Genomic DNA, 25981 nt, shown 5'->3' on the forward strand with positions numbered 1-25981 from the left:
CCTAATCAGACACCCCCGAAGTTCCCCAATCAGTCCTAACGCATAAAATACTGAGATTTTATATTTTATGGAAGCTTTTCCCAATCAGGCACCCTTTTTTGTATAAAAGACTTGTAGTGCAATCCTATACATCAGAGAGACTTGTGGCACCATAGGACTAAGAATACAATTCTAGCCATGTCTACTCACTAGTAAGTCCTATTGAATTCATTGGGACTTACTTTCCAGTAATTGAGGTTAAGATTGCAGTTATTATGCCAGATATGACTTCTATTTTTGCTGCAAGAGATTAAGGCTGCAATTGAATACTCACTTACCTGGGAGTAAGTCCCATTGAACCCAGTGCTACTTTTGAGCAGACATGCATTGGATTGCAGTCCAACACAGCTTCCTTCTGAAAAGCCAATACGTTTTACTCAGATCTGAATTTAACAAGTCTTACTGCCAAGTAAATGAGCATAGGATTGCAGCTTTATGGGCTTAGAAGAATAAACTTGGCATTAGTGCCTTTTCCTTTATTTTACTTTATGAAACAGTGCAATGCTACACATCTACTCAGAAGTAAGCCCCAGGGGTTCAATGGGACTTACTTCCAAGTACGTGAGTGTAGGATTGTAATTTGTAACCATCTAAGGCTGTGATCCTAAACATACTTTCTAGGAAGAAAACTCCACTGAGTTTAGTTGGACTTCCTTCTAAGTAAACATACCTAAAATTGCATTTCAACGAGAGTTTACAAGAGCTTAAGTTAATTCTGTGATCAGAAGATTAATAGTTTTGTTTTGTTTGCTCTCGCGCATAGCAAGCTTTCAAGCTACACAGGTTGTTAAGCGACCTGTTCAAATGTGGAGAGCGGTTCCTCAGTGGTATAGCACCCGCTTTCACCGTTTTGCGTGCAGAAGGTCCCGGGTAGAGCTGGAAAAGACTCCTGTCGGGGAGCCGCTGCCAGTGAGTGTTCACAGTACGACGTTAGACAGACCATTGGTCTGACTTGAGCTGCCTATGCTCCTATTATATTTATATTTCTATATAATAATGTTCCTCCCAAGAGATGGCATGCATCCTATTGCAAGGCCTGGTTCCTGCCTATGTGTTCAACGTTGGACTGCACTGAGGATTTATGTGAATGTGCCATTACAATTATAACAGAGTCACGGGCAGGCATAACTTTGCGATCACCTCGCCTCAAACGCAAAGCTGTTCACTGACGTCAGTTCACACATTCAGCTTAGTCAAGCGCTGAGATTTTATTGTACACACAGGACCTTATAACCATGGCAGACGACCGCTGGTCCACTTAGTTCTGTATTATCTACACTGACTGGCAGTGGCTCTCCAGGGTTTCTGAGAATGCCAGATCGACCCTGGGACCTTTTGCCTACTGAGCCACTGCCGTTCTCTTTGTCTTCCTTGGAAAATGAACCCTCCCCCAACCACTGTGTTTATATCAAAAGGCACGCGCTCCAGATGCTGCCAATCAGAGGCTTTCTCTGAGCTGCCGATCACAGCCCCGCTTTATGGCAGAAGTGCGCACGCGCAACATCGTAATCTAAGCAATGGTTTAGGTTCTACTTAGAGATAGAAACATGAAGTGCATCTGAGATCATGTAACTTCCCGGTCCCTTACATTTTGCGCAAGAAATACAATCAGAGGTGGGAGGTTTTTTAAAAAACAACAACAGAAAGGTTGCATTTGCTTAGAGCTTGGAAAAGTTACTTTTTTTGAACTACAACTCCCATCAGCTCCAGCCAGCATGGCCGCTGGATTGGGCAGATGGGAGTTGTAGTTCAAAAAAGTAACTTTTCCAAGCTGAAACGCTACTACTTTTTGGTTAGCGGGTGGAGACACACTGTCTCCCAATCACAGCTAAGCTGAAATTCTGACACTTTTCTGTTTCTTAAGGCACCTCTCTTTTGACAAAAAAGGTGCTCGACCCGGAAGTTGAAGGCATTGGTGGTATGCTTAAATCTATCCTTTCTCTGACGCATACGTGTTGCGACAGCCTGTGCAGGCGGGGCATAAAATCTCGCGAGTAGACGCTGGAGTTGGCTTTGAAAAATGGCGGACGAGGTAGACCAGGTGGGTGATGGCGTGAATGGGATGAAGTTAGTTTTGACTTAGCGGAACTGTGTGAAGTTTTACTTTTGTATTCTGAAGGAGGGAGGGGGCAGACTGCATGTTTGTATGCCAGCCAGCCAAATTGGGTCGTTAGTTAAATCCCGATTTCTGTTCCCAGTAGCGAGAGCGACGTCTTAGTCGGTGTTTGTGTCTCCTTCGTTATACTATCTTGCTTTTTTTTGTTGTTTTGCTTATTTTTTTGAGAGTACTTAACGATAACATTTAACACAATACATTGGTACTGGCCTTTTTCTCTGTTTTCTAGCCCACAGTTGACCCAAAGTGAGAAACAATAATAAATCTCAGACATAATCTTGGTTTTCAAACGGCTTTATGGCAGGCAAAGAGTGAGCTGGATTTCTCTGCTTACTTTTTCTCCCCCTTATTTTATTACTTTCATTTGTGTTGTAGTGTGTAGTTAAACCTAATGGAATGCTTCTCAGATTTGCAGATGATACAAAATTGGGGGGCCTAGCTAATACCGTGGAAGATAGAAACAAAATTCAAAGGGACCTTGATAGGCTGGAGCATTGGGCTGAAAACAACAGAATGAAAATCAACAGGGATAAATGGAAAGTTCTACACTTAGGAAAAAGAAACCAAATGCACAGTTATAAGATGGGGGATACTTGGCTCAGCAATAAGATACGTGAGAAGGATCTTGGAATTGTCATTGATCACAAGCTGAATATGAGCCAACAGTGTGATGTGGCTGCAAAAAAGGCAAATGCTATATTAGGCTGCATTAACAGAAGTATAGTTTCCAAATCACGTGAAGTATTAGTTTCCCTTTATTCAGCACTGGTTAGACCTCATCTTGAATACTGCATCCACTTCTGGTCTCTGCACTTCAAGAAGGATGCAGACAAACTGGAACAGGTTCAGAGGAGGGCAACAAGGATGATCAGGGCATTGGAAACAAAGCCCTATGAGAGACTGAAAGAACTGGCCATGTTTAGCCTGGAGAAGAGAAGAGTGAGGGGAGATATGATAGCATTCTTCAAGTACATGAAAGGTTGTCACATAGAGGAGGGCAAGGATCTCTTCTCAATTGTCCCAGAGTGCAGGACACAGAATAATGGGCCCAAGTTGCAGGAAGCCAGATTTCGGCTGGACATCAGGAAAAATTTCCTAACTGTTAGAGCCATACAACAATGGAATCAATTACTTAGAGAGGTAGTGGGCTCTCCGACACGAGGCATTCAAGAGGCAGATGGACAGGCATCTGTCGGGAATGCTTTGATTTGGATTCCTGCATTGTGCAGGGGGTTGGATTTGATAGCCTTATAGGCCCATTCCAATTCTACTATTCTATGATTCTGTGAATTCATTCCCTCGGGATGTTAATGATAGCTGCCAGCTTGCATAACTTTAAAGGGAGATTGGACCAATTCACGAAGTACAAGTCTGTCAATGGCTTCTGGACATGATTATTATTTTATTATTTATTAAATTTTTATACTGCCCCATAGCCGAAGCTCTGTGGGTGGTCTAAAACATCAAAATATCAACATACAACTTAAAAACCACACATTAAACAATATAAAACATGACTCATTAAATTTCCAAAAGGCCTATACTAACTAAAATACTAAAATGCTAAATGCTACAATACTAAAATGCTGGAATGCCTGGGAGAAGAGGTAGGTCTTAACCTGGCCCCGAAAAGACAACAGTGTTGGCGCCAGGCGTACCTCATCAGGGAGATTGTTCCATAATTCGGGGGCCACCACTGAGAAGGCCCTTTTTCTTGTTACCATCCTCCGGGCTTCCCTCTGAGTAGGCACCCAGAGAAGGGCCTTTGATGTTGAGCGCAGTGTACGGGTAGGTTCATATCAGGAGAGGCGTTCCATCAGGTATCGTGGTCCCAAGCCGTGTAAGGCTTTATAGGTTAAAACCAGCTATGTATTGCTTCCAGAATTGTAGACAGTATGCCTCTGAATACTAGTTGTTAGGGGAAATGACCTGGAGAGTCCTAGTGCCCTCATGTCCTGTGTATGGCCTTCCTAAAGGCACCTTGTTAGCCTTTGTCGGAACAGAATGTTGGACTAGATTGGTCTTTGATCTGATCCAGTAGGTTGGTTTGTATGGTTGTTGTTTTTTGCATGTAGTTGGAAAAGAACATAGGCATGCTACTCCCCCCCCCCCCCCGGGTGGGTGCAGCAGTTGCTTCTTCACTTCTGTAGTCTTTGTATCTGCACATTTGTGTTGGTGTCTGTCTGTATATCTAATCTGTTCTTTGTGTGTATTGTGTGCTGAGAAAACATTGGATGGTTGATTTGTACTCTTCTGAGGGTATGATAAGTACTGCAGATTGCAGGGATATACATAGTAGGGACAAAAACCTTTACAATTTTATGCATGTAATGTCTCAACATCATTATCCTATTCTTGAGTGCTGCATTTTTTTAGAGTACACTTTTGTAAGTAATATCTGTGCATGAATTCTATAGCTGCTGCCCTTACTATTAGACTGAATAAAGGTTGTTATGGATTCAATGAGACAGGATTGATATGTGCAGTAAAATATGTTTCTAATCTTTTGTTTGAAGATGACAGTAAGATGGTAGCTTGCTATCTCTAGTATAGAAGCCTTGAAACAAGTTATCTAATGCAAAGATACTAAGTAACGCCATTATCCACATGATTTACAAGAGAAGTAGCTGAATAGATTATTTTTGTTAATGCTACTTTCTTATTAGAACAGTTTTAATCAATGATTTCAAGCTATTAAAGGAGAACTGAAGCTATTTAAAAGTTTACAAAAATCCTACAGGCTGCTTAAATCTTCTTGACTGTGTGCAAGAGTTGTAGCTTGCCTGTATGACCTAGGAAAGAGTTGCAATGCACCATATGTTGTTAACTCATTTTGAGGGTATGAAATGACATAGACTTTAATTCTGCCTGCTGTCACATATTTATTTATTTATTAGATTTATTAGTCGCCCATCTGGCTGGTTGTCCAGCCACTCTGGGCGACGTACAGAATAAAAACATACAAATACATTAAAACATTAAAATCTCAACAATATAAAAAACCTAACCCACCCCAAAAGCCTGTCTGAAGAGCCAGGTCTTCAAGGCCCGGCAGAAGCTCATCATAGCGGGGGCGTGACGGAGATCGTTTGGGAGGGAATTCCACAGAGTGGGAGCCACAATAGAAAAAGCCCTCTCCCTAGTCCTCACCAGTCTAGCTGTTTTAACTGATGGGATAAAGAGGAGGACTTCTGAGGCTGAACTTGTTGTGCGGCATCCTTGATGAGGCTGGAGGCACTCTTTCAGATAAACTGGGCCGAGACCGTATAGGGTTTTAAAGGTCAAGACCAACACCTTGAATTGGGCCCGGAAAATAACCGGCAACCAGTGCAACTCCTTCAGCACTGGAGTGATGTGATCTTGCTGGCGGCTGCCTTTGATCAGGCAAGCTGCCGCATTCTGTACCAGTTGCAGCTTCCAGACCATTTTCGAGGGTAACCCCATGTAGAGCACATTACAGTAGTCTAGGCGAGAGGAGACGAGGGCATGTACCACTGATGGGAGCAGATGGTTTGGAAGGTAGGGGTGCAGCCTCCGTATGAGATGGAGTTGTTACAGCGCCGCCCGGCTCACAGCTGAGACCTGAGCCTCCATGGACAGCTGGGAGTCAACAATGACCTACAGGCTGCGGACCTGGTCTTTCAGGGGCAATTGTACCCCATTGAGGAGCAGGTCAGCATCCCCCAATCCTCCATTGCCTCTCACGAACAGTACCTCGGTTTTGTCAGGGTTCAGCCTCAGCTTATTCCTTCCCATCCAGCCACTCCGACTCCAGGCACTTGGACAGGGTTTCTACAGCCAACCTCGGTGAGGACTTGAATGAGTTTAGGCATTTCAGTGAGGTTGAATAATAATGCACAGCAATGAAAATAGCATCTAACTCAAAGTCTTTCCTTGGGATAAATTGTATCCATTCCTTTATCAAATGTATTTAGAGGAAATTTCTTCTCTTATAGCAACAAACCACCAATACTGTAGAAGAGCCCTTGGATCTCATCAGACTCAGTCTTGATGAACGAATTTATGTAAAAATGAGAAATGACCGAGAACTTCGAGGCAGATTACATGTAAGTAAACCTACATAAAAGTGAGAGCCGCTAGTTAACAGAACCTTGAAAACTTGGTTTGGGAGATGTTCATTACCATTCTTCTAGAACAGAAGTTAAGGTTCTAGTAGAGTAATAGCGTCCTTAGCTTTTGAACTATTTCCTGGGCGGCAGTTGGGAACCTGTGGCCTTCCAGATATTGTTGGACACCCAACTTTAGCAGCCTTTGCCAATGTGGTCATGGGTCAAGGACAATGGAGGCTGTAATCACTGACATCTGGAGGGCCATAGATTCACCATCCCTGAACTAAATGTTCTCCCTTCTGCAAGAGAAATAAGGCAACAAAAAACAAATTTATATGGCAAGATTTGTCCTGTAGGACTTCATTACAAAGGTTGCAAGTAAAAGATGTTGACAAATGAATCTCTACAGCATATAAAACCGGCAAACAAGGTTAGTCTGTCCAAGAAATGGTAATTCTACTGCGAGCCAATATTTAAGAAATGCTATTGTTTGCAATAGGCCCTTCTGCAGAGGATTACTGCTATAAACATATTACAAAGTGGATATCTTCCTATAGACAGCAGTAAGGCCTATCAGTATAGGATAATGAAAGGACACATCTTGGGCATATACATGAAAGAAATCAGAACTTTATCTTGCCCAAAGAGCAAACACTTGAGTTGCTGTGGTCTCAAATAACTCTTGGCTCAAAAGTGTGTGTGTGTATCTGTTGTGGATGCTGAGGAAGGATTTCTGACCTTTGACCCCAGAAGACCCTCACGAAGGGGATTACTTCTTTCTATCTTTAGTTAGCTAAGCCATTGTTAAAGAGCTTGTTTATATCTTACATATGTATTCAATGCAATAATATGAGGAACTATGCTCTGCCTAAAAGCAAAAGTACATATTTAGCAATGATTAGGAAGGTTTGTGGTTAGGCTTTAAACAACAGTAGAATGTCACAGGGGAATGTTATGAAGCCTGAAAAGATGCCTAAAAACATTTTTGTATCTGTTTAGAATTTAGAATGCATTTCTGAAAGATGTAGGTGCTTTCCTCTTTAACAAATGGATAGGCAAGACCGAAACGTATTAAGTGACCACCCCAGGTGGGATGGTATGGTTATTGGGATTGGCAAAGGTGTATTTTGATTATTAATGTATGCATGACGTGTAATCACTTTATAAAGCTGTGCTTTACCTGTTGTCAGGAGAGTTGGTTCTTGCGAGCCTCTCTCCCAATGCATTGGTCTTTGCTATCTCTCTCTTCAATAAACTCTGTCCTTTGGAGCACAATAAATTGACTGGAAAGTTTTTCCTTCCACAATGCAACATCCAAATTGGAGTTAATATACAATGATGCATTTTTCCATCAGTTTTTGTGTGTGAAGCATGACCACCGGTATTATAGATTCTGTGAGCATCGTTGTGGATTTAGTTAACATTGGTGTGCATTGAGCAACTCATTGTGGTTCTCATCTAGTATATTTAGTTCACATGGTATTTTGGTAAAGTTATTTCTAGCTTTCTTTGTCCACTTTTCTTGAGAATCTTGGGTATAGCTTCCATTTTATGTTCTATTACAGAGTTTCTATCCCACTATCTTGCTTTTACTTGTCTATGGTGTTTGTTTGAAAGGAGCTACTAACCTGAGTCTTGTGTTTAAGAATGTGTAAGAATATGAGAGTGATGCAGCACCATTGCATTTGTATAAATAAACTGTTATAGTTTGGAAAGGATCACATGCATGAAGACGTTAGGTCAAGCAATTCCATATTTGTCCAAACTAAAGAAATGTGCAAACAAAGGATTGTCCTACCAAGTTACCTTCAGAGGAGACCCACTGAAATTACTGAATTCAAATTAGTCATGTCCATCAATTTCTGAGTAGGACTAATTTTGGATACAACCCAAATACTTGCTTTATTGTTAATGTTTTTCAAAACTGTTATGGGGGCTTCTTGTTTTTTATATGTTGCATGAAATGCTGATGTTTTATATGATTTCCCCCCCTAAGACTTGGAGACCTTTTAGGTAACAAGTGACAAATAAGTTTAGTAATAATAACTGCAGATTCTGGATCTGTGTATTTGAGCCACAATGTTTAAGAACATATATTATCATTGGCACAAAAAATAAACGTTAGTAAATTACTCCCACTTCCACAGGCTTATGACCAGCACTTAAATATGATTTTGGGCGATGTTGAAGAGACCGTGACAACAATAGAGATTGATGAAGAAACCTACGAAGAAATTTATAAAGTAAGAAGTTCTTAATGTTCACAATTAAAGCTTCAGATGCCGTTTTAGAAGTACAATGTTGTCTAGATGGATTTTAATTCGTCTTCTTTTTTGCTAACAAGATCAGCGTACCAACTTGATTTATGGTAACATGTCCATTATAACCAGAGCCAAGGCTAAACCATAGCGATTACTTCATCGTACAGATAAGGCTCTTAAACATAGATTTATTTTCCAGCAATGCAATTTGTGTACTTTTGGAATTTATAATGTTTATATTAAATATAATATTTAGGTTAAATAGAGTTAATCTGCAAATGTTCTTAGTTATCCCTAGATGTAGCCTCTGCTGCTTTTTCTCTCCATAGTCCACCAAGAGGAATATTCCGATGCTATTTGTCCGAGGAGATGGAGTTGTACTTGTAGCTCCTCCACTGAGAGTTGGCTGAAACCATGAAAAATTATCATTTGGAAAATGCTGGACCTTAGGACATTGGCTTCTGCTCCCTTTAAACATTAAGATTCTGCCCGTATTTTTACAAGGCTATCCAACCCTCACTATGTTGTGAAGGCATGAGTTCATTTGGCAAATAAGTTGATGTAAGTTTTTTTCTAAGAATAATTTAAATGCAGATGTCTTGTATATCAAATTAGTGGATTTAACATTTTAGTTGCACTTGTGGCCACTGCTCTTTTTTAAAAATAAATCTTGTTTGTTGGTTTTTTGTATGCATGTGTATTTATAAGTATTTCTCATAGAAACATTTCCGTTCAATGTGTGCTGTGTTATTGTTCCTTTGTCTGCTTGGTTATCATTAACAATATTTTCTACAAATCAGCTAGGATTGCATTGAGTATTTTCTATTCATGTCCGGTCAATTTCAGTGACTTGAGTGGTCTACATGCGTAAATGTATGTGCGTCAACAGTAGTGACCACTTGCGGAGACTCTTGTAAATGTACAGAAATCTAATGGGGGAGCGGATCACAAAGTGCTGAAGAAACTGCAGCTGCCTTTCCCCCCACAGTTACATTTGTGCTGTGTCACACTCAGGCATTCATCCATACACGAGTCTCTATTTCTGTTTGTGCATATCACATGAGCACTTTCAATGTTATGCCTCCAAAATCTATCACATTGTTTACCATCCACACCACATGTGTGGTTCTTGATGGGATATAGTTGCACTTTGTGGAGTTGTCTCCTTCCCTCAGTTAGTACTTCCCTGTCCACTCTAAGTTCTGGAAATCTGAAGTTTGCTGTGAGCATGTGTGTGAGTATTTAACCTAGTGTGCATACCTTATTTTTTTTAAATAAAACTTTCCCAGTATAGCAGATCTGCACAAAAGAGCAGTAAAAAATAATAATGATGGGTCTGTTGCTCCAAGGCAGGAATCCTGAGGTTCACTGTGAGGATATGTGCAGGTATTTGTTTGCCTGTCTGGGTAAAATACATGGTTTCCTGTGTTCCAGATTTGAACAAAAGAGCAGTCCAAAAAAAGTCTGTGTAAGCCAGGCAAAGACTTGGAGTTGCTCACACGAAAAGCTTCCGTTTGCTTCCCTTCCCATGTACCTGTAAGGGCACTCTTTTTTTGTTTTGTTTTTAATATAGCTGTTTTCATGCAAAAGCAGATCTGTGTAAAATTGCTATTTTAAAAATAAAAATGTCACAAACATCTTCAGTAACATCTGGTGGAAAAGGGCACCCTGCAGCCTTTCCTTTGGGTGATGGAAACAAAATGGAAGTAGGCAGTGTGACAGTAGGTGGCACCTAGTAAAATGTCACCACACATGTAAAACCCACCAACACAATGCACTTCAGTGCATCCACACTTAAGTAACATGTAATTTTATACTGGAGTTATATAAAATCTGGTTTTAGCAGGCTGCCATTTAGATGAGAGCATTTTGTGGATACCACAAAAAATAAGACACAAGCAGCTTCAGATCTAAAATTTCAGTGTGGATGAGCCCTAGCTGAGTGAAAGTATGGGTTGCAAGCAGCTGAAACAAAGATAATGGGGCCCAACTACATTGCACCATAGATTAGAGTGGATGTCTAAACTTGAATAATGAAATGGTTTGGATTAACACAGCACTTGCTAGTTGGCATTATTATTTCTTATATTGTTCATTTTAGTATTGACATGTTAAATAAATCAAATTTTCCACAATATCTAGCACTCCAAACGCACTTTTGCCCTGTAGCTATGCTTTTGTATGGTTTCTGTTTCTATAGATCACTTTGAATCTTCACTGAACACTAGATGGTGCTGCCTGCATTAGGATCTTGCTTATCACTAATGTAACTTGCCTGATAGCTATCAGTAATGTAACACAATATACTATGAAGCCAGGAGTTTTCATCAAATTATGTTATTTGTTTCTAATGAAAGGTTCATAATGTACAATCCTAAGTAGGCAGTTGCAACATGCTGAATTGTAATGCTTAAAGAACAAAATGTTTCTCAGTCATTTTGTAAATACCAGTGGTTTTCTCAAGAGAAGAATAATGGGTTAAGTATGTTTATAGCTGATATCTTATTAAATGTCATGCTGCCTGGGATAGTATTACTTTTCACGCTCCCAGTTGCGTACTAGTGCCTTGGGGAAAATGGAGGGAGGAGTAAGAAGAAAATAGAAAGGTGGGTTGAATGCTTGCCAGTGAATTTCATAGCTCATATGTACTTGGAGGTTTTTGTGAATGCTGCATGACCTCAAAGTAATACATGTTAATGATTGGCCTTCCAATTCATCATAGACCTTGTACAGTAAGGCAGCAGCAATCTGGTGCAAATCTGCCACCAGTAGGTACCCCCTTACTTGCACGCATACGGGATGCACAATTTTTTTAAATTAAAAACCAGCCCCCCCCTGCCAATCAGCAGGGGGCTTTCAACAGCTTTGTTTGGACTACTACAATTCCCATCAGCCCATGCAGCATGGCTAATGGTTAGGGATGATGGGAGCTGTAACCCATCAGCTTCTAGAGCAGCCTTTCCCAACCAGTGTGCCTCCAGATGTTGCTGGACCACAACTCCCATCAGCCTCAGCCAGCATTGCCAATGGTCAGGAAAGATGGGAATTGTGGTCCAACAACATCTGGAGGCACACTGGTTGGGAAAGGCTGTCCTAGAGGGTGCCAGACTTCCCATCTCTTTTCTAGAGATTGAAAGTTATACCATCCCCAATAACAGAAACAAGACGTGACACAAGAAGTGAAAATACCAACACAACTCCTGTTTGAGGTTTTTTTTTTAAGTGTAAACCATCCCAAGGGGTGTGATTAGCCCTCTGACAAAGCAGAAGAGGTTGTGAGCCTCGGTCAGAAGAGATGCCTGACACATACAAGGCGAAAGCACCGGGTGGGGTGAGAAGCACAGTATTTTAATGCATGACTGGGGTTTGCAAGTTAGTGGGTGGGCAGGAAGTAGAGTAAGAAGTGGGGTAGTTGAGGATTGTTGCTAGGGGTGGGGTGAGAAGGCTTAAGAAGCAGGCTACTGAAGGGATGGAGTTACAAACTTACTGGTGGTGTAGAAACGGGTAAGAAGTGGGGTAGCTGAAGAGGAATGGTGTTGGGGACAAAGTGATGGGGTGAGAAGTGGGGGTAACAAGCAGGGTAGTTGAAGATAGGCCTGCAAACCCCAAAGTGGCTGGGGTACTTTCTGGGGTAAGAACTGCAGTACTTGAGGGGATTGGTGGATGGGGCAGGAAGTGAGGTAAAAGTGTGGGGGGAAAGATGTGAGGTAAGACAGGTAGTTGTTGATTGGGAATGGAGGTGGGAAGTGCTTGGGGTAAAAGACAGTGTAAGCAGCATATTGGTTTGATGGGAATTGGGACTGGCAACTAAGTGGTTGGATGAGAAGTGTGGGAGTTGCTGACAGGAAATTGGAGTTGGGAAGTAACTCCTCAGTGAAAAGCAGCAGTGAAGGGGGCACTGTATGAACTGCCATTATATTGCGGCTGAATGTTTGGTAAATTGAAACAACCGGTGTACATGTGCAAACCCACTCGCAATTTTAGTTGGTATTTTCACTTCCTGTGCCACATGCCATTTCTGTTACTTGGGCTGATGGCAGGTGTTGCCAGCAGTCGCCATGCACTCAGAGGCACATGTTACGAAGTTCTTCCAAGCCACACAGATAGTGGTTTGCACTGTGAAAGACCAACCCAAGTTGTGTTTGCATTTTTACAAATCTGTAGGGCAGTACACTATCTCAGAGGAGTAGCGATCTCCCACACCCCAGGCACATCCTCTCTAAGTGGCCAATTTCCCTGCTTTTTAGAGTTTGGTAGGAAGCTCTGTGCAGCTATAGAAACATTCTTAAATCAGACATTTTTGATTATAGAATAAATCTTCTTGACTTTTCTGTATTTTAGCCAAAGGCTGTAGCATATGCTTCGGCCATAAGTATTGTGTTTGATAATTGATGCAATTGTACCTTTGTGGTTTTCCCAGCTCTGGTTGACGTGAAAGTAGTAAAGACCAAAACAATTGTAGACATTGGTAAGTACATCACAAAATAACTGGCTTGATGTTCTCCGTGCATATTTCATAGATCTCAGAAGAAACTACATCTGATGGAATAACATGACAAATGTGCATTGAACAGCCTCTGAAAGATGTATGTGAAACATGTAAGATGCAGCTGAGCATAATTTCTGTCTATGTGGAAAAGAAAAGTGGTTCTCAAGTCTAAATCATTTCAGTAGGCATGCTTCAGTTGCACATAGACATCAATGAGACTTGGCAGGGCTTAACTGGCTGGATTGGGCTCTATATTAAGTGAATGGACTACAACAGCAAACCTTCTGAACAGCTGTGCTGCTATAAGAGCCAGCGTAGCTCAAAACTGTGGAACGTTTCCAAACAGCTAGTTAATAGAAAGATTTAATTTCAGCTATTCTGTCAGCTATTCTTAATGGGGAATATATGCCTAAACTTTATTTGTGGAAAACCCAGTAAGCTTAGCTCTAATTCAGAGTCACCTCTACAGCCAGTGTGGTGGAACGGCTAGGGTTGAGTTTGAACCAAGGAGCGCTGGATTTTCTGTCTTGGCTTGGGTCACTGAGTCATCACTCTGAGACTGACTAGCCCACCCCTAGGGTGAATGTGAGAGAATGGAATATAAATGAGTAAGAAGTAGATGATATATACACACAAATAGAATATTGGAGGCAGGTGCCATTGCTCAGATAGATGGTCCCAGCATCGGCCTCGGGCATCTCCGTTTAAAAGAGCCAGAGATAACAAGCCTGAGCCCTTGGAGAGCAATAGAGGTGAATGCTCTTTCCTGACATGCAGGTGCTTTGAAGGCAGCAATCTTCAGAAAAAAACCTAAAGCAGTAAGTTGCTTTGAATGGAGTCCCTCACTATTTTGCTATTAATATTTATTAGACCAGCTTTGCAAATAACGCCAATTCTAAGTTCCTATAAATAAGCACTTAATATTCTACATGATGACATATGTGACATGCTTGGATGATTGATAGGAATCTTGGAGCTTGCTGTTTCTACTAGTATTGCTACTACTAGACTGTATCACTTTCACTGCTGTGCATGGTGCTCTGCCGACCAAAGCTGAGAGATGGAACCTTATTTTGGATGTCATTTCATAAGGCAGCCTTGTCTAATCTGGTGCCTAGTTATGTTGAACTATAGTTATTATTCCTGACTGTTGGCCACGCTGACTGGAGTTAATGGGAGCTGGAGGTCCACAACAGCTGGAAGGTACCAGCCTGGAAGGCTGATCTAAAATTATGTAAAAGTACACCTCGGGGTGCCTTATGCTAGCAAGCAAGCAAGATTTATGCTTTCATGTTAGTTTGTCTTCAATACAAGTAAACTGTATACATAAACATTAAATACTGGGATATTCTGATTTTATTGTCCACCTCTGAGACCTGTACAGAAAAACTTGTCTTGACCTGATGTCAAAGTGTGTATATATACAATGAGGATAGAAACACTTGGCAACCTGGGGGCACCACAGAGAAGGCTGTCTCCACACTCCTGCCCACCAGTGTCACAGGGCGGTGAAACTACCAGCAGGGCCTCCTTACTAATGAGGTCAGGGCCAGCGCCAGACATGACTGGACCCTTGGGCATCAGCCTGCCTTGGACCTGCGGTGCCCTACCCCATCACCCCCATACAGGTGGCACAGGGCTAATAAGTCCACCTGTGCACCCCACCTACCTCTTGTGTCATGAGAATGACATGTAGCATGCATGCCTGCCATCAACCAAGATGCCAGCAGGGCCATCAGCCCTTTAGGGAAGTCCCCGCTGGCATCTTTGGTGATAACAGGCATGTGCACACAATGTGAGCAGCATTCACACAGATGGGAGAGGTTGGTGGGGCATGCTGGTAGGCTTATTGAAGCCCACATTGTCTATATTTGGGGGGGAGGTGCATGGAAGCTTCCTCTCCGCATCTGTGGCACAGTCAGGTTGCAGATCATGGAGCAGGGGCACTACCCTGAGGAGGGGCCTTCGTCTGGGCCCAGCCTGACTGCCCTCTGGCGCCAGCCCTGGTCAGCACAATCCTTATCCTAGAAACCTCCTTTAAAGCACAAGAGAGAGAAGGTATGCTTGTAGTAAGTGATTTTCCTTTACGAACATTAAGCGGGCAGGTGGTGGTGTCGAAATAAACACAACATGCTAGGAGCAATACTCCCAATACAGCATCAGACTTTGGCAACTAAATTGCAACTACTGTCTTTCAGCATTCTTTGCCCATGTTTTTAACTCACTCAGGTGAACCAGTTTCAGCCTCCTAGAGGTGGGTGTAATTTTCAAATACCCATTAGTGGTTGCTGGGTTCCACCAATTACCTAGCCCCACTTAAGTCTATCAGGAGAGCTCTCTCTCCGCTTTGATCAATTTGTATATATTTTTTCCAATAGGTTTGTAGCACAATATTATGATAATGTTATTTATTTTATTTTATTTTTGTAAATTATATATTATTTTTATTGTATTTTATACCTGTGTTTATTTTTCTTTGTAAGCCGCCTTGAGGGCCTTTGGCCAAAAGGCGGGGTATAAATAAAAATTAATAATAATAATAATTGAATTTTGAAATACACCATGCAGCCTGAGAATCTTCGCCTAGCTTTTGAAATATAGTAAAAAAGTGAAGTCACTAGCTCTCATAATTGTGGAAAAGTCTAGAGACGTAACCGGTGTATCTGGTAATACCAAGGGGCATAGAGAAGGCCATAGTGCCCTGCCTACATCCTTATATATTTTCTCCCTTCCCCATCCTCGCAAAATTATTGTTCATTGTCTAGCCCATAATCTTGTGGGCTGCTTCATCACTAACCTCCATCTCCCTTTCTTATATATGCTATTTATGGTTCTTATTGTGAAAGCATCTTGAATTTTATGTGAAAACCAAAGCTTGAAAGCAATGCACAGTAAATAGCAAGATATAATTTTTGCGAGTTTTTTAAAGCAGAATTGGAGTATCCTTGGCCCTGTTTTTATAATAACAGGTGCAGCTGTATACCCATGCTTCAATTAGCATGATAAATCAGTATTGTATTAACATACTTATATCTACAGATGCATCCTAATTTCCTCCTAGACCCTGAGGTAGCATTTACTACTCTGAGCATAAATCCTCCCTTAGATTTGATGGAGGCAGTCTTTGGATTTTCCGAAGTCTTGGTTAGAAAGACCCTTGAGAAAGCATGTTTTCAAAAATGAATTAACCCTCAGAAACCTCCTTTGAATAGAATGATAGCAGATGCTATTAGTCCCCCAGTTATGCCTATACATTCTGGCCAAAGGAATTCACTAATAGGCCAAAAAAAAAAAAACCCTTGCGGTTTAAGAATGTACCTATAGCCAACAGATATTTCTATCAAATTTTTAAAAGCAAGGAAATTGGGCAGCTATACTGAATGGATCAGGGAAGCAGGAGACCTGACCTCTCTGAGATATTGTACTGCCCTACAAATTTGTCAAAATCCAAACACAATTTGGGTTGGTCTTTCACAGTTCAATCTACTTCCTGTGTAGCTTGGAAGAATTTGGTAACGTGCGTCTGAGCATATGGTGAATGGCTGCAAGGTTTTTTTTTGTCTATTAGTGAATGTCTCTGCTTTATAATCTGGGAGGGATCCTGTGCGACTCTGCTGATAATGGATTGATCATTTGCATGCTTAAATGCAATGGGATTTATTCCCCTGCAATCCTGCTTAGGATAGATGAAACTGACCATGGGAGGATGGGGAGGGGGAAGGGCAGAGGGGTGGAGGGGATGGGGAGTGAAGGGGGAGGGCAGGTTTGATCATTTGCATGCTTATTGAGTTCAGTGGGATTTACTCCTGAGTAATCATGCTTAGGATAGGTGAAACTGACCATGGGGGAGAAGGAGGGAGGGACGGCTAGAGTGGACAGGGGAGGAGGAAGAAGGAAGAGGAGAGGGAATGAAGGAAAGGAGGAAAGGAGGGGAATGAAGGGAGGGAGAGGGAAAGGTAGGTCTGATCACTTGCATGCTTTTCAGTTAAATGGGATTTACTCCTCTGCAATTATGCTTAGACTAGATAAAACTGACCATGGAGGAGGAGGGGGATGGGACAGGAGAGGGAAGGGGGAGAGGATTGGAAGGGGAGGGGGAAGAAGTTGGAGGGGTGAAGGAAGGGAGAGAGGGAAGGGGCAAAAGGGAGGGAGGAGGAGAGGAAGAGGTTTGATCATTTGCCTGCTTTTTGAGTTCAATGGGATTTACTCCTATACAATCAAGCTTAGGATAGGTGAAACTGATTTGGGGGGGAAGGGGAGAGGAGGGGGAGGGGAGGAGGTTGGGTAGGTGAGCACTGGGCAGAGGGAAAGCCCCTTGTGAACAGTATCCTTGTTTTTCAGGGTTTCCCCCACGTTTTTATTCTGCATCAGGCACAGTATTCTCCCATTCAAATTTAAACTAGAGCTGTCCCTGGCCACATCCACACCAGATCTTTATTTTACTTTAGACAGTTGTGGCTTCCCCCAAAGAATCCTGGGAAGTTTAGTTTGTGAAAGGAGAGGCCGTAATTGCTAGGAGAGGCCCTATTCTTCTCACAGAGGAGCCCCCAGAAGAGGGGCTGACTGTTAAACCTCTCTGGCCACTGGAGCTCTGTCAGGGGAATAGAAGTCTTCTAACAACTTGCAGTACCTGTCACAAACTAAACTTCTGATTAGACAAGCCAAACAGCTGTGAGTTTGGCTTTTAGAACACTGACAGTAGGCTCTTTCTGAGCATGCCCGACGTTAAAATAGACTTCAGTGTAAAATTTCTTAAATTAATTAAAAATCAGCCAGGCATTTTTTTTTATTTTTAAACTACACACGATGAAGGTCAGAGTATGGGGCAAGGTCAGTAATAGGATTACAGGTACTCAGTGAACACAGCTGATTTTTTAATTAATTTCAACAAATTATGAGACCACTGACAGAAAAGAGTCCAAAAGGAGTCTGGATTTTTCTCTTGTTTTACACTTTGAACTCTCGATTCTCTCTGACTCGTTTGGTGTATTGCCATGAGAACTTAGAAGGTTGTTAAGCAAGTGTTTCTGAGTTCAGGACTATACGGTTTTGTAAGGTTTTGCTTTGAAATGTGCTTATGGGAAGCAGCAGAATGGCATGTGGAGTATTTTCAATATAACTTTGCGGAATTAGAAAAATTTACGCTGGCTATAGTATACAGCCACTCTTGTATAACAATGAAGCAGTTTCTGGATGGGCAGATCTAATTTTATTCTGACTTTCTGTTTGTCTCAGCCTTGACTTGCACTCTTTCATCTGTTTGATTTTGTTGGGTAGCTTGCTTCCAGTGGTACCCAGTTTTGGAGACACCTGGTATAGCACAGTGGGGAGGAAAGCCTGGCTGAGAGACCAGAGTCTGTGAGTTCAAATCCTCACTTGTGTCTCCTGGGTGTCAAGGGCCAGCTAAAGATCACCCCACAGTGAGTGGCTGAGGGGTTACGTGCCCTGCCACCTGTGCAGCCGTGGGCAAGCTGCATCGTCCCAAGGAGCCCAGTTGTCCCCAGCTGGCAGTTGCAGACAAAGAAAGGGCTGGCTTGTGCAGCTGTGGCAAGCTGAGCAGGCCCTAGCCAGCTGGGGAGGACTAGCCTCAGAGGGAGGCAATGGTAAACCCCCTCTGAATACCACTTACCAAGAAAACCCTATTCATAGGGTCGCCATGAGTCGGGATTGACTTGAAGGCAGTCCATTTCCATTTTCATGGATGACCATAATACTTAGAGTACTGTGCAATGGACTATATAAACACTTCACATCTCAGTAATCTTTCCAACAGCTCTGTAGGGTAGTAGGTCAGTATTCTTATCCCTGTTCTGACAATAGATGGGCTGAAGCTTGGAGAAGGGGAAGACAGTGCTGAGTCTGGGGCTGAGTAAGACTTGCACTGGGGGCTTCCCAGATCACATTCTTAGCTACTATTTCATGCCTGCTTTACAGCTCATAGGCATGTTAGACAAGGGGTGGGTAACCTGCAGCCTGAGGGCTAATTTCAAGTGGGTGGCGAGGAGAAAATAGGGAAGACACCATGTGGGCCCCATTAAATCACCCCAAGAGGATGCAGATTCCCACCTGTTTAAAATATTCAGTTTGCTATAGTTCATCTTTTCTTTCTGATTAGTTAATGTTTATAGACCTTAAATTATGAAGATCCATGTTCTATCTGTTTTAGTTAATAACCAGAGGTCCCCATATTAACATCTGTAAACCTCTAACAGCTAATAACAGGTCTGTGTTTGATACCATTTTCAGCCAGAGTAGCTGCTCACAAGAGTGTTTTTCCCCCTCTGCTAGCTCTTCCAAAGTGTTACATGTGACACTAGGTCCGTCACACAAACAAGTCTTACCTTGCCCAAACTCTGAAGTGTTGTGCCTTGTCATTTCTGTAATTTATCTATGAAGAATTTAGAAGTTTGTATTTGAACAAATAGGGAATGCATATCTTACCAAAACAGACATAAAATCCTTATATTATGAAGTCATTCATGATGACTAATGATGGTCTTACTCATGCTAATGATCCTGAATCAGTCACCTTTTGCGAAATCCTTTATATTTTGATGGTAATCGCAAAGGGTACAGACTCTAGGTGTGAATGTGAACCTTTATTTGTGAAAACAAAACTAAATTTGCAGAGAATGCAGAGCTAAAAACTATACCAGTTGTAAAATGAACATAAAATCCCTGCTGGATCAGGGCAAAGGCCTATAGTCCAGCCTCCTGTTCTCACATGGCCAACCAGATACCTATGAGAAACCTGCAATAGCTCTTCTTCACTTGTGATTTCCAGCAACTGGTATTCAGAGGCATCCTCCCTCCAGTAGTGGAGGTAGAAGATAGCCATCGTATTAGCCATTGATAGATTTATCCTCCATGAAGTTGTCTAATTCTCTTTTAAAGCTATCCAAGGAGAATACAATGAATGAGAATATAAAAAACCCCCACTGCATCAGGCCAATGGCCCATCTGGTCCAGCATTTTGTTCTCCAAGTGGTGCACCCGATGCCTATCGGGAGGCCTGCAAGCAAACTCCAGGAAATGGAGCTTTGGACCCTTCGGAGGCCCACTATGAATTGTTTGCAAGGCACCTTGAGGGTAAAGTTGCTGGCCTTTGTCACAATCTTAATGCCCCTTCCACATCTACTGTAGCCCCCATGAGGTGTCCAGTGCAACATCTGCTGCAACTTCTTGGGAATGGTTTCAATTGATTTGGCCTGATGATGTGGACAAGGTGCTTGAGACAATGCGGCCAGCAACGTGTCTTCTCAACACTTGTCCTTCTTGGCTTATTAAATCTTGCCGGGGGGGGGCAGTGGCTGAGTGGATCCAGGGTGTGGTCAATGCATCATTGTGGGAGGGAGTGGTTCAAGCTGTCTTGAAAGAGGCAGTGATCTGACCACTTCTGAAAAAGCACACCCAGGACACATTCTTTGCGACAACTACCGCTCGGTCGCAAATACTCCCTTCTTAGGGAAGGTGATTGAGAGGGTTGTGGCGCAGCAATTGCAAGTACTCCTGGATGAGATTATCGTGACCCATCCCAGTCTGAGTTCAGGCCTGGTTATGGGACTGAATGCAGCCTTGGTAGCCCTGATAGATGACCTTTATCGGGAGAAGGACAAGGGGAGTGCAACCCTTTTATTCTTACTTGATCTCTCGGCAGCTTTTGATACCATTGACCATGGTATCTATCTGGGCCGACTGGTAAGATGGGTATTGGAGGAACTGTTTTACAGTGATTCTGATCCTATCTCCAGGGTCATTTTCTGAGAATAGCATTGGGTGATCGTCTTTCGGCTCCCTGGCAGTTGTGCTGTGGGGTGCCGCAGGGTACCATCTTGTCCCCCATGCTGTTTAACATCTATATGAAGCCCTTGGGAGTGGTCATCAAGAGATCTGGGGTGAGCTGCCAGCATTACACTGACAATACCCAGCTCTATTTCTCCGTAACATCTGAATCAGGAGAGGCCGTGCAAGCCCTGGACTGCTGCCTGGACTTGGTAGTGGGCTGGATGAGGGCCAATAAACTGAGTCTGAATCCTAGCAAGACAGAGATGCTGTGGGTTGGTGGTTCCTGAGTTTAGATAATTGGACAGTTGCCTGTTTGGGATGGGATTGTACTCCCTCTGAAAGAGCAGGTCTGTAGTCTGGGGGTGCTCTTGGATCCATGTTTGTTGCTGAAGGCCCAGGTGACCTCAGTGGTTAGGAGTGCCTTTTACCAGCCTTGGCTGGTAAGATAGAATAGCTGCGTCCGTTTCTGCACCGGGATAGCCTGACCACTGTTGTCCATGCACTGGTAACTTCAGGCTGGATTACTGTAATGAGATCTATGTGTGGCTGCCCTTGAAGTTTGTCTAGAAGTTCAACTGGTGCAAAATGCGGCAGCAGGACTGCTCACTGGGGCAAGGTATTGCCAACATATTGCTGAAAGTATTGCACTGGCTATCTATTAGCTACCTGTTCCAAGTTCTAGTTTTGGTGTACAAAGCCCTATACAGTTTGGGACCAGGATATCTGAAAAACTGTCTTATTCCTTATACACCCAGTTGATCACTGCCTTCTGCAGGTGAGGGCCTCCTGAAGATACAATCTTATCAGGAGGTCAGTTCCACACAACAATAGGAAACAGACCTTTAGTGTAGTGGCACCTACCCTTTGGAATTCCCTCCCCTTCAAAATTAGACAGGCACTATATCTGTTATCTTTTTGGCACCTACTGAAGATCTTTCTCTTTCAACAAGCCTTTTAAGTGGAGACCTTATCTCAGCCAGAGTCTGTGCTAGAATTGCTTTAATATGTGTTTAAACCTTTTTTTAAAAAAGTTTTTGAAACTTTCAAAAAATGTTTTTAAATATATGTTTTAATATATTTTAAAGTCTGTTTTATGATGTTTCAAAGTGTTTTTAGTGCTTTTGTTAGCCACCTTGGACTCCTACTGGGAGGGTGGGATATAAATCTAATAAATAAATGAGTAGGACCTGAGTGCAACAGTGCTCTGCCCACTTGTGATTCCTAGTAACTGATATTCGGACGCATACTGCCTCCAACTGTGGAGGTAGAACTTAACAATTGTGTCTTATAGCCATTGATGGTTTTGTTCTCCATTAAAAAAGCAAAGCTAAAAAAGGCTAGAGATTAATAAATAGTATTTTCCAACAGGCGTATGCATTGGGTTTAGACAAATTTCAAATCCCAAGCTGAACAGGGTGCCTCAGAAGGATTTTGGACTTGTCTGAGTTGAAGTGGAATCTTACGAGGCTGTGTGAATTGAAGCAGGCAAGCCCCCACCCCCCAAAAGGTGCTTAAGGAAAATGACTAGATAGGAAAAGCAGCGGTGGAGGGAGAGCACCATTGTGACAGGTCAAGCTTGTAAGCGGAGGGAATCATTTGACCCAGAAAGTGAATCCTTTTTAGTTCCTTCAAAATCAGTGTTAAAGGTACTTAACACAAAAGCCTCTGGATCTACATGTCTGCAATATGGCAGGCTTCTTACCCAGAGGCACCTCTCTCATGTCTGCAATGTTCACATCAGTTGCCCACAAAACACTAGGGGAGATTGTGATTCCTATTTCACCCACCCCAAAACTGCAATGGCTGCCCCTGCAGGACAATCACTGCAGCTTTCCTGCTGAAATTTGGCAGGATTCATATATGTAGAAAAGGCAGCCTTGCCTGCAAATTTCATCCAATTCTAACCTTCAAATTAAAGTTACAGACATTTCCATTTTTTAAAAAAATCAAATGTGTCCAGCACAAAAGCCTCTGGACCTACTTGCTTGTAATTTGGCAGACATTATCCACTCTGGACAAGCTAATGCCTGCAAATTTCATCTACCTTTGTGAAATGGGGGGGGGAGGTTATAGTTGTTTTCATTTCCCAATGTGAAATCACCCCATGGGGGAGCGACAAAGAGAACTTGGGTGATCCTCAAGCTGAATCAGGTAGTTTATAAAGCACCTCAAACTGAGGAGGGTTGTTTTCCTAATTGGTTTGAACCAAATTAGTTGGTGCACAACCCTAGTTTGTGTTTATGCTGGTAATGTTTTTACTGCAATGCAACATTGTATCCACAAGATGGCAACATTGCATAAAGTTTGCAAATAGCAGACAAAGCTTCCAGTCTGAGACTGGGCCTGCCTGCTATATACTTCAGTGGAGTCAAGGAATTGACATGCATGACAACGCTCAGGCAAGGTCTTGGGGGTTGCAACTGCTGTCTAATCTTCAGCTATAGCTTTGCAATTCACTTTGGATCATGTGGGATGTGAGTGAAAGCTCTGACGTGTAGGATGCAAGGGGAATCCAATTTTCAACTGCACTGTGAAATCCTCTGTGGCAGCTTGTGGTACATTTTTGCAGAATGGTATGTGTAACGTTCCATAGCCTCCCACACATGAACTCAACAGAAGGCTGCTGCTCTGAGTCTTGAGGACTAACATTTGCGATCAGATCTTCCAACCTGGTCTTAAGGAAAACGGTAAATATATTTTCAGGCAGCCTAGTAGGAGAAGATATATACATATAAGTGAATGCTTAAATACCTATGAGGTAGAGAGTCCCAATTAAACTTAATTCATGTGTGTTGCGGGGGGGGGAGTTGTGGCTAGTGTAGCATACTAGACAACTGCAGAACGCTTGTTCTCCTCAGCACTGAGCCAGATCCTTGTCTGTTGAACTGAATTTGCCTACGCTCATATACAGGGCCAGTAAACCGTTTGTCCAGGGAGCTGGTATTAAAGGGGATAAGCAAGCCCTGCAGGCGGCTCCTGGACACTGCTCCCAGTGTGCTAGAACCCTGGCAAAATGTGTGTGGGGAAAAGGGCCCTAACTCAGTGGTGGAGCATCTGCTTTGCATGCGGAGTCCCAGGGTCAATCCCGGCATCTCCAGGCAGGAATGGGAAATACTCCGGCCTGAAATCCTGGAGAGCCGCTGCCAGTCAATGTAGACAGTACTGAGCTATATGGACCAATGGTCTGTTTTGGTATGAGGCAGTTTCCTATCATCTTTTGTGACATATTTATCCTCCAAAATTTGGACAGGGGCTTGAGATCAACTGGGCAAGAGGGAAGCACCTTCCAGATGCCTACAAAGCATAAGAGGTGGTGTCATGCCTAGTCCGACAAGGGCACAGAACATGGAAAGAAAAAGAGGAAAAAATAGTGTGGGGAAGGAAGATAAGGAGAAGCAACTGAGTAGCAAGAAAGAAGACTGGGAAGTAGGTATGCTTCCAAACATGGAGGAAGAATGAAGACCAGCAATATACACTGCTAGCAGGAACCCTCTCAAGAGACAGAGGGGCCATGCTATACCTGGTGTTGCCCTTGTGTTTAAGCAAGCATGCTTTAACCTGGTTGGTTTTAATCTGGAGAAAAAGCAGCTGCAAAAGTGATCCTGGTCCATACTGGGGCCCATGTCAGTTTTTGGGAGAAAATTGTTCCATCCTAGCTGCGCCCACTACAAACTTCCGTTTAGCGCAGACAAATTTTTCAAGGGCAAACAGCAGTCAGGCGGGGACAATTTTCAGCTAAAACACGGGAGGGAGGAGAGTATTACGTCTGGATAAGGAGCATGTTCTAGATGAGGGTTCCATGGCTGCCTTTTCTTCAAAATTAAATGTGACTAGGTTCAGCACAACTAAGCAAAGGTGGGTGCGGGCCAGTGATCATAGCGGTATCGCAGCAGCTTCCCACTGTGTCCTGTCTTTGAAATTCGCTTTTAGGATGGTCACTTTGAGATCTGCAAATGCTCTTGAATATACATAGGACAAACTGGACAGTCTCTTTTTTTTTTTTTTTTTTTTTTTTTTTTTCAATAATTTTTATTCAGATTTTCATAAAACATACAAGACAAAATCATAAAACATTCAAAGACAAAAAACAAAATCAAAAATAGTTAAACAAAAAGAAAAAAAGAAAAGAAAAAAAAAAACAAAAATAAAAAATAAAGAGTAAAATATTGACTTCCCATTTGTCAAAGATCAAATCAGTTATAAGTCTATAATATATAGCAATCCTGTCTCTTAAGTCATATTATAAAATCACTTTCCTCCAGTAGTTATCTTACTTAATCATCAAATCTCATAAACATTACTTTATTCTTTCCACAAAAAGTCAAAGAGAGGTTTCAATTCTTTAAGAAATATATCTATCAATTTTTTTTTTCCAGATAAGCATATCGATTAATCCATCTCATTACTAATTATGATAATCTTATTGTCATAACCATAGTCAAAATAAACATTTCAATTAATCCATCACATCAGAATCTGTTAGGTTCAGTAATTTCAGTAGCCATTGTTATATTATCTCTATTAGTTCCATTTTCCATCTTCCATCTTCAGTAGTCTTGTTAAGTCCAGTAATTTCAATATCCAATCTTCCATTATCAGTATTCCATAATAATCTTGCTGTCAAAGCCATAGTCATATAGTAAGAGTCTGATGGGAATTACCTCTATCCCAAATATTTTCTTGCCATCCATTCTGAATAAGTTGCTGAAATACTGCTGTAAAATCATATCTCTGTTCTTTTTTTCAAAATACACTGGGTCATCTCTTAAAAGTTTTTCCATTGTCACATGGCTGCAGTTAATTCCATAGATTTTCTCTATATTGGGCTCCATCACATCATTCCAGTCCAGAAGATAATCCATGCCATTGATAACTTTATCTCTAGAATCTTCATTAATTTCTTCAGAGATAACATTGAGTTCCAAACAATAGATTTTATTTCTAAAGTCCATAGACTCCAAATCTTGTTCCTGTTCCACGTTTGTTCCAATCTCCGGGATCTCCTCTCTCACAGGGACCCCTATTCCAGTCTCCAGGGTCTCCTCTCTCACAGGGACCCCTGTTCCAATCTCCGGGGTCTCCTCTCTCACAGGGACCCCTTCCAGGGTCACCTCTCTCACAGGGACCCTTATATCTTTAATCTCCTGCTTCATTTTACTCAATTCAATTTTCGTTATCTCAATCTCATCCATTATTCTCTGAAACATAGTTATTTCCAGAT

At 42.2% G+C, this 25981-nt stretch overlaps 1 protein-coding gene across 1 annotated transcript; it reads left to right on the plus strand.

Annotated features, from left to right (window-relative positions):
• The first annotated feature begins 1973 nt into the window (after positions 1 to 1973).
• On the plus strand, positions 1974 to 9169 carry LSM3 (LSM3 homolog, U6 small nuclear RNA and mRNA degradation associated). Its single transcript, XM_061618425.1, has 4 exons — positions 1974 to 2080; positions 6112 to 6222; positions 8373 to 8468; positions 8816 to 9169. Exons 1-4 carry the CDS (start codon positions 2060 to 2062, stop codon positions 8894 to 8896), a joined length of 309 nt encoding a protein of 102 aa, XP_061474409.1. The 5' UTR covers positions 1974 to 2059; the 3' UTR covers positions 8897 to 9169.
• Positions 9170 to 25981: the final 16812 nt, after the last annotated feature.

This window comes from Rhineura floridana, chromosome 3 (assembly GCF_030035675.1).
Source record: "Rhineura floridana isolate rRhiFlo1 chromosome 3, rRhiFlo1.hap2, whole genome shotgun sequence".
In the NCBI taxonomy this organism is placed as follows: domain Eukaryota; kingdom Metazoa; phylum Chordata; class Lepidosauria; order Squamata; family Rhineuridae; genus Rhineura; species Rhineura floridana.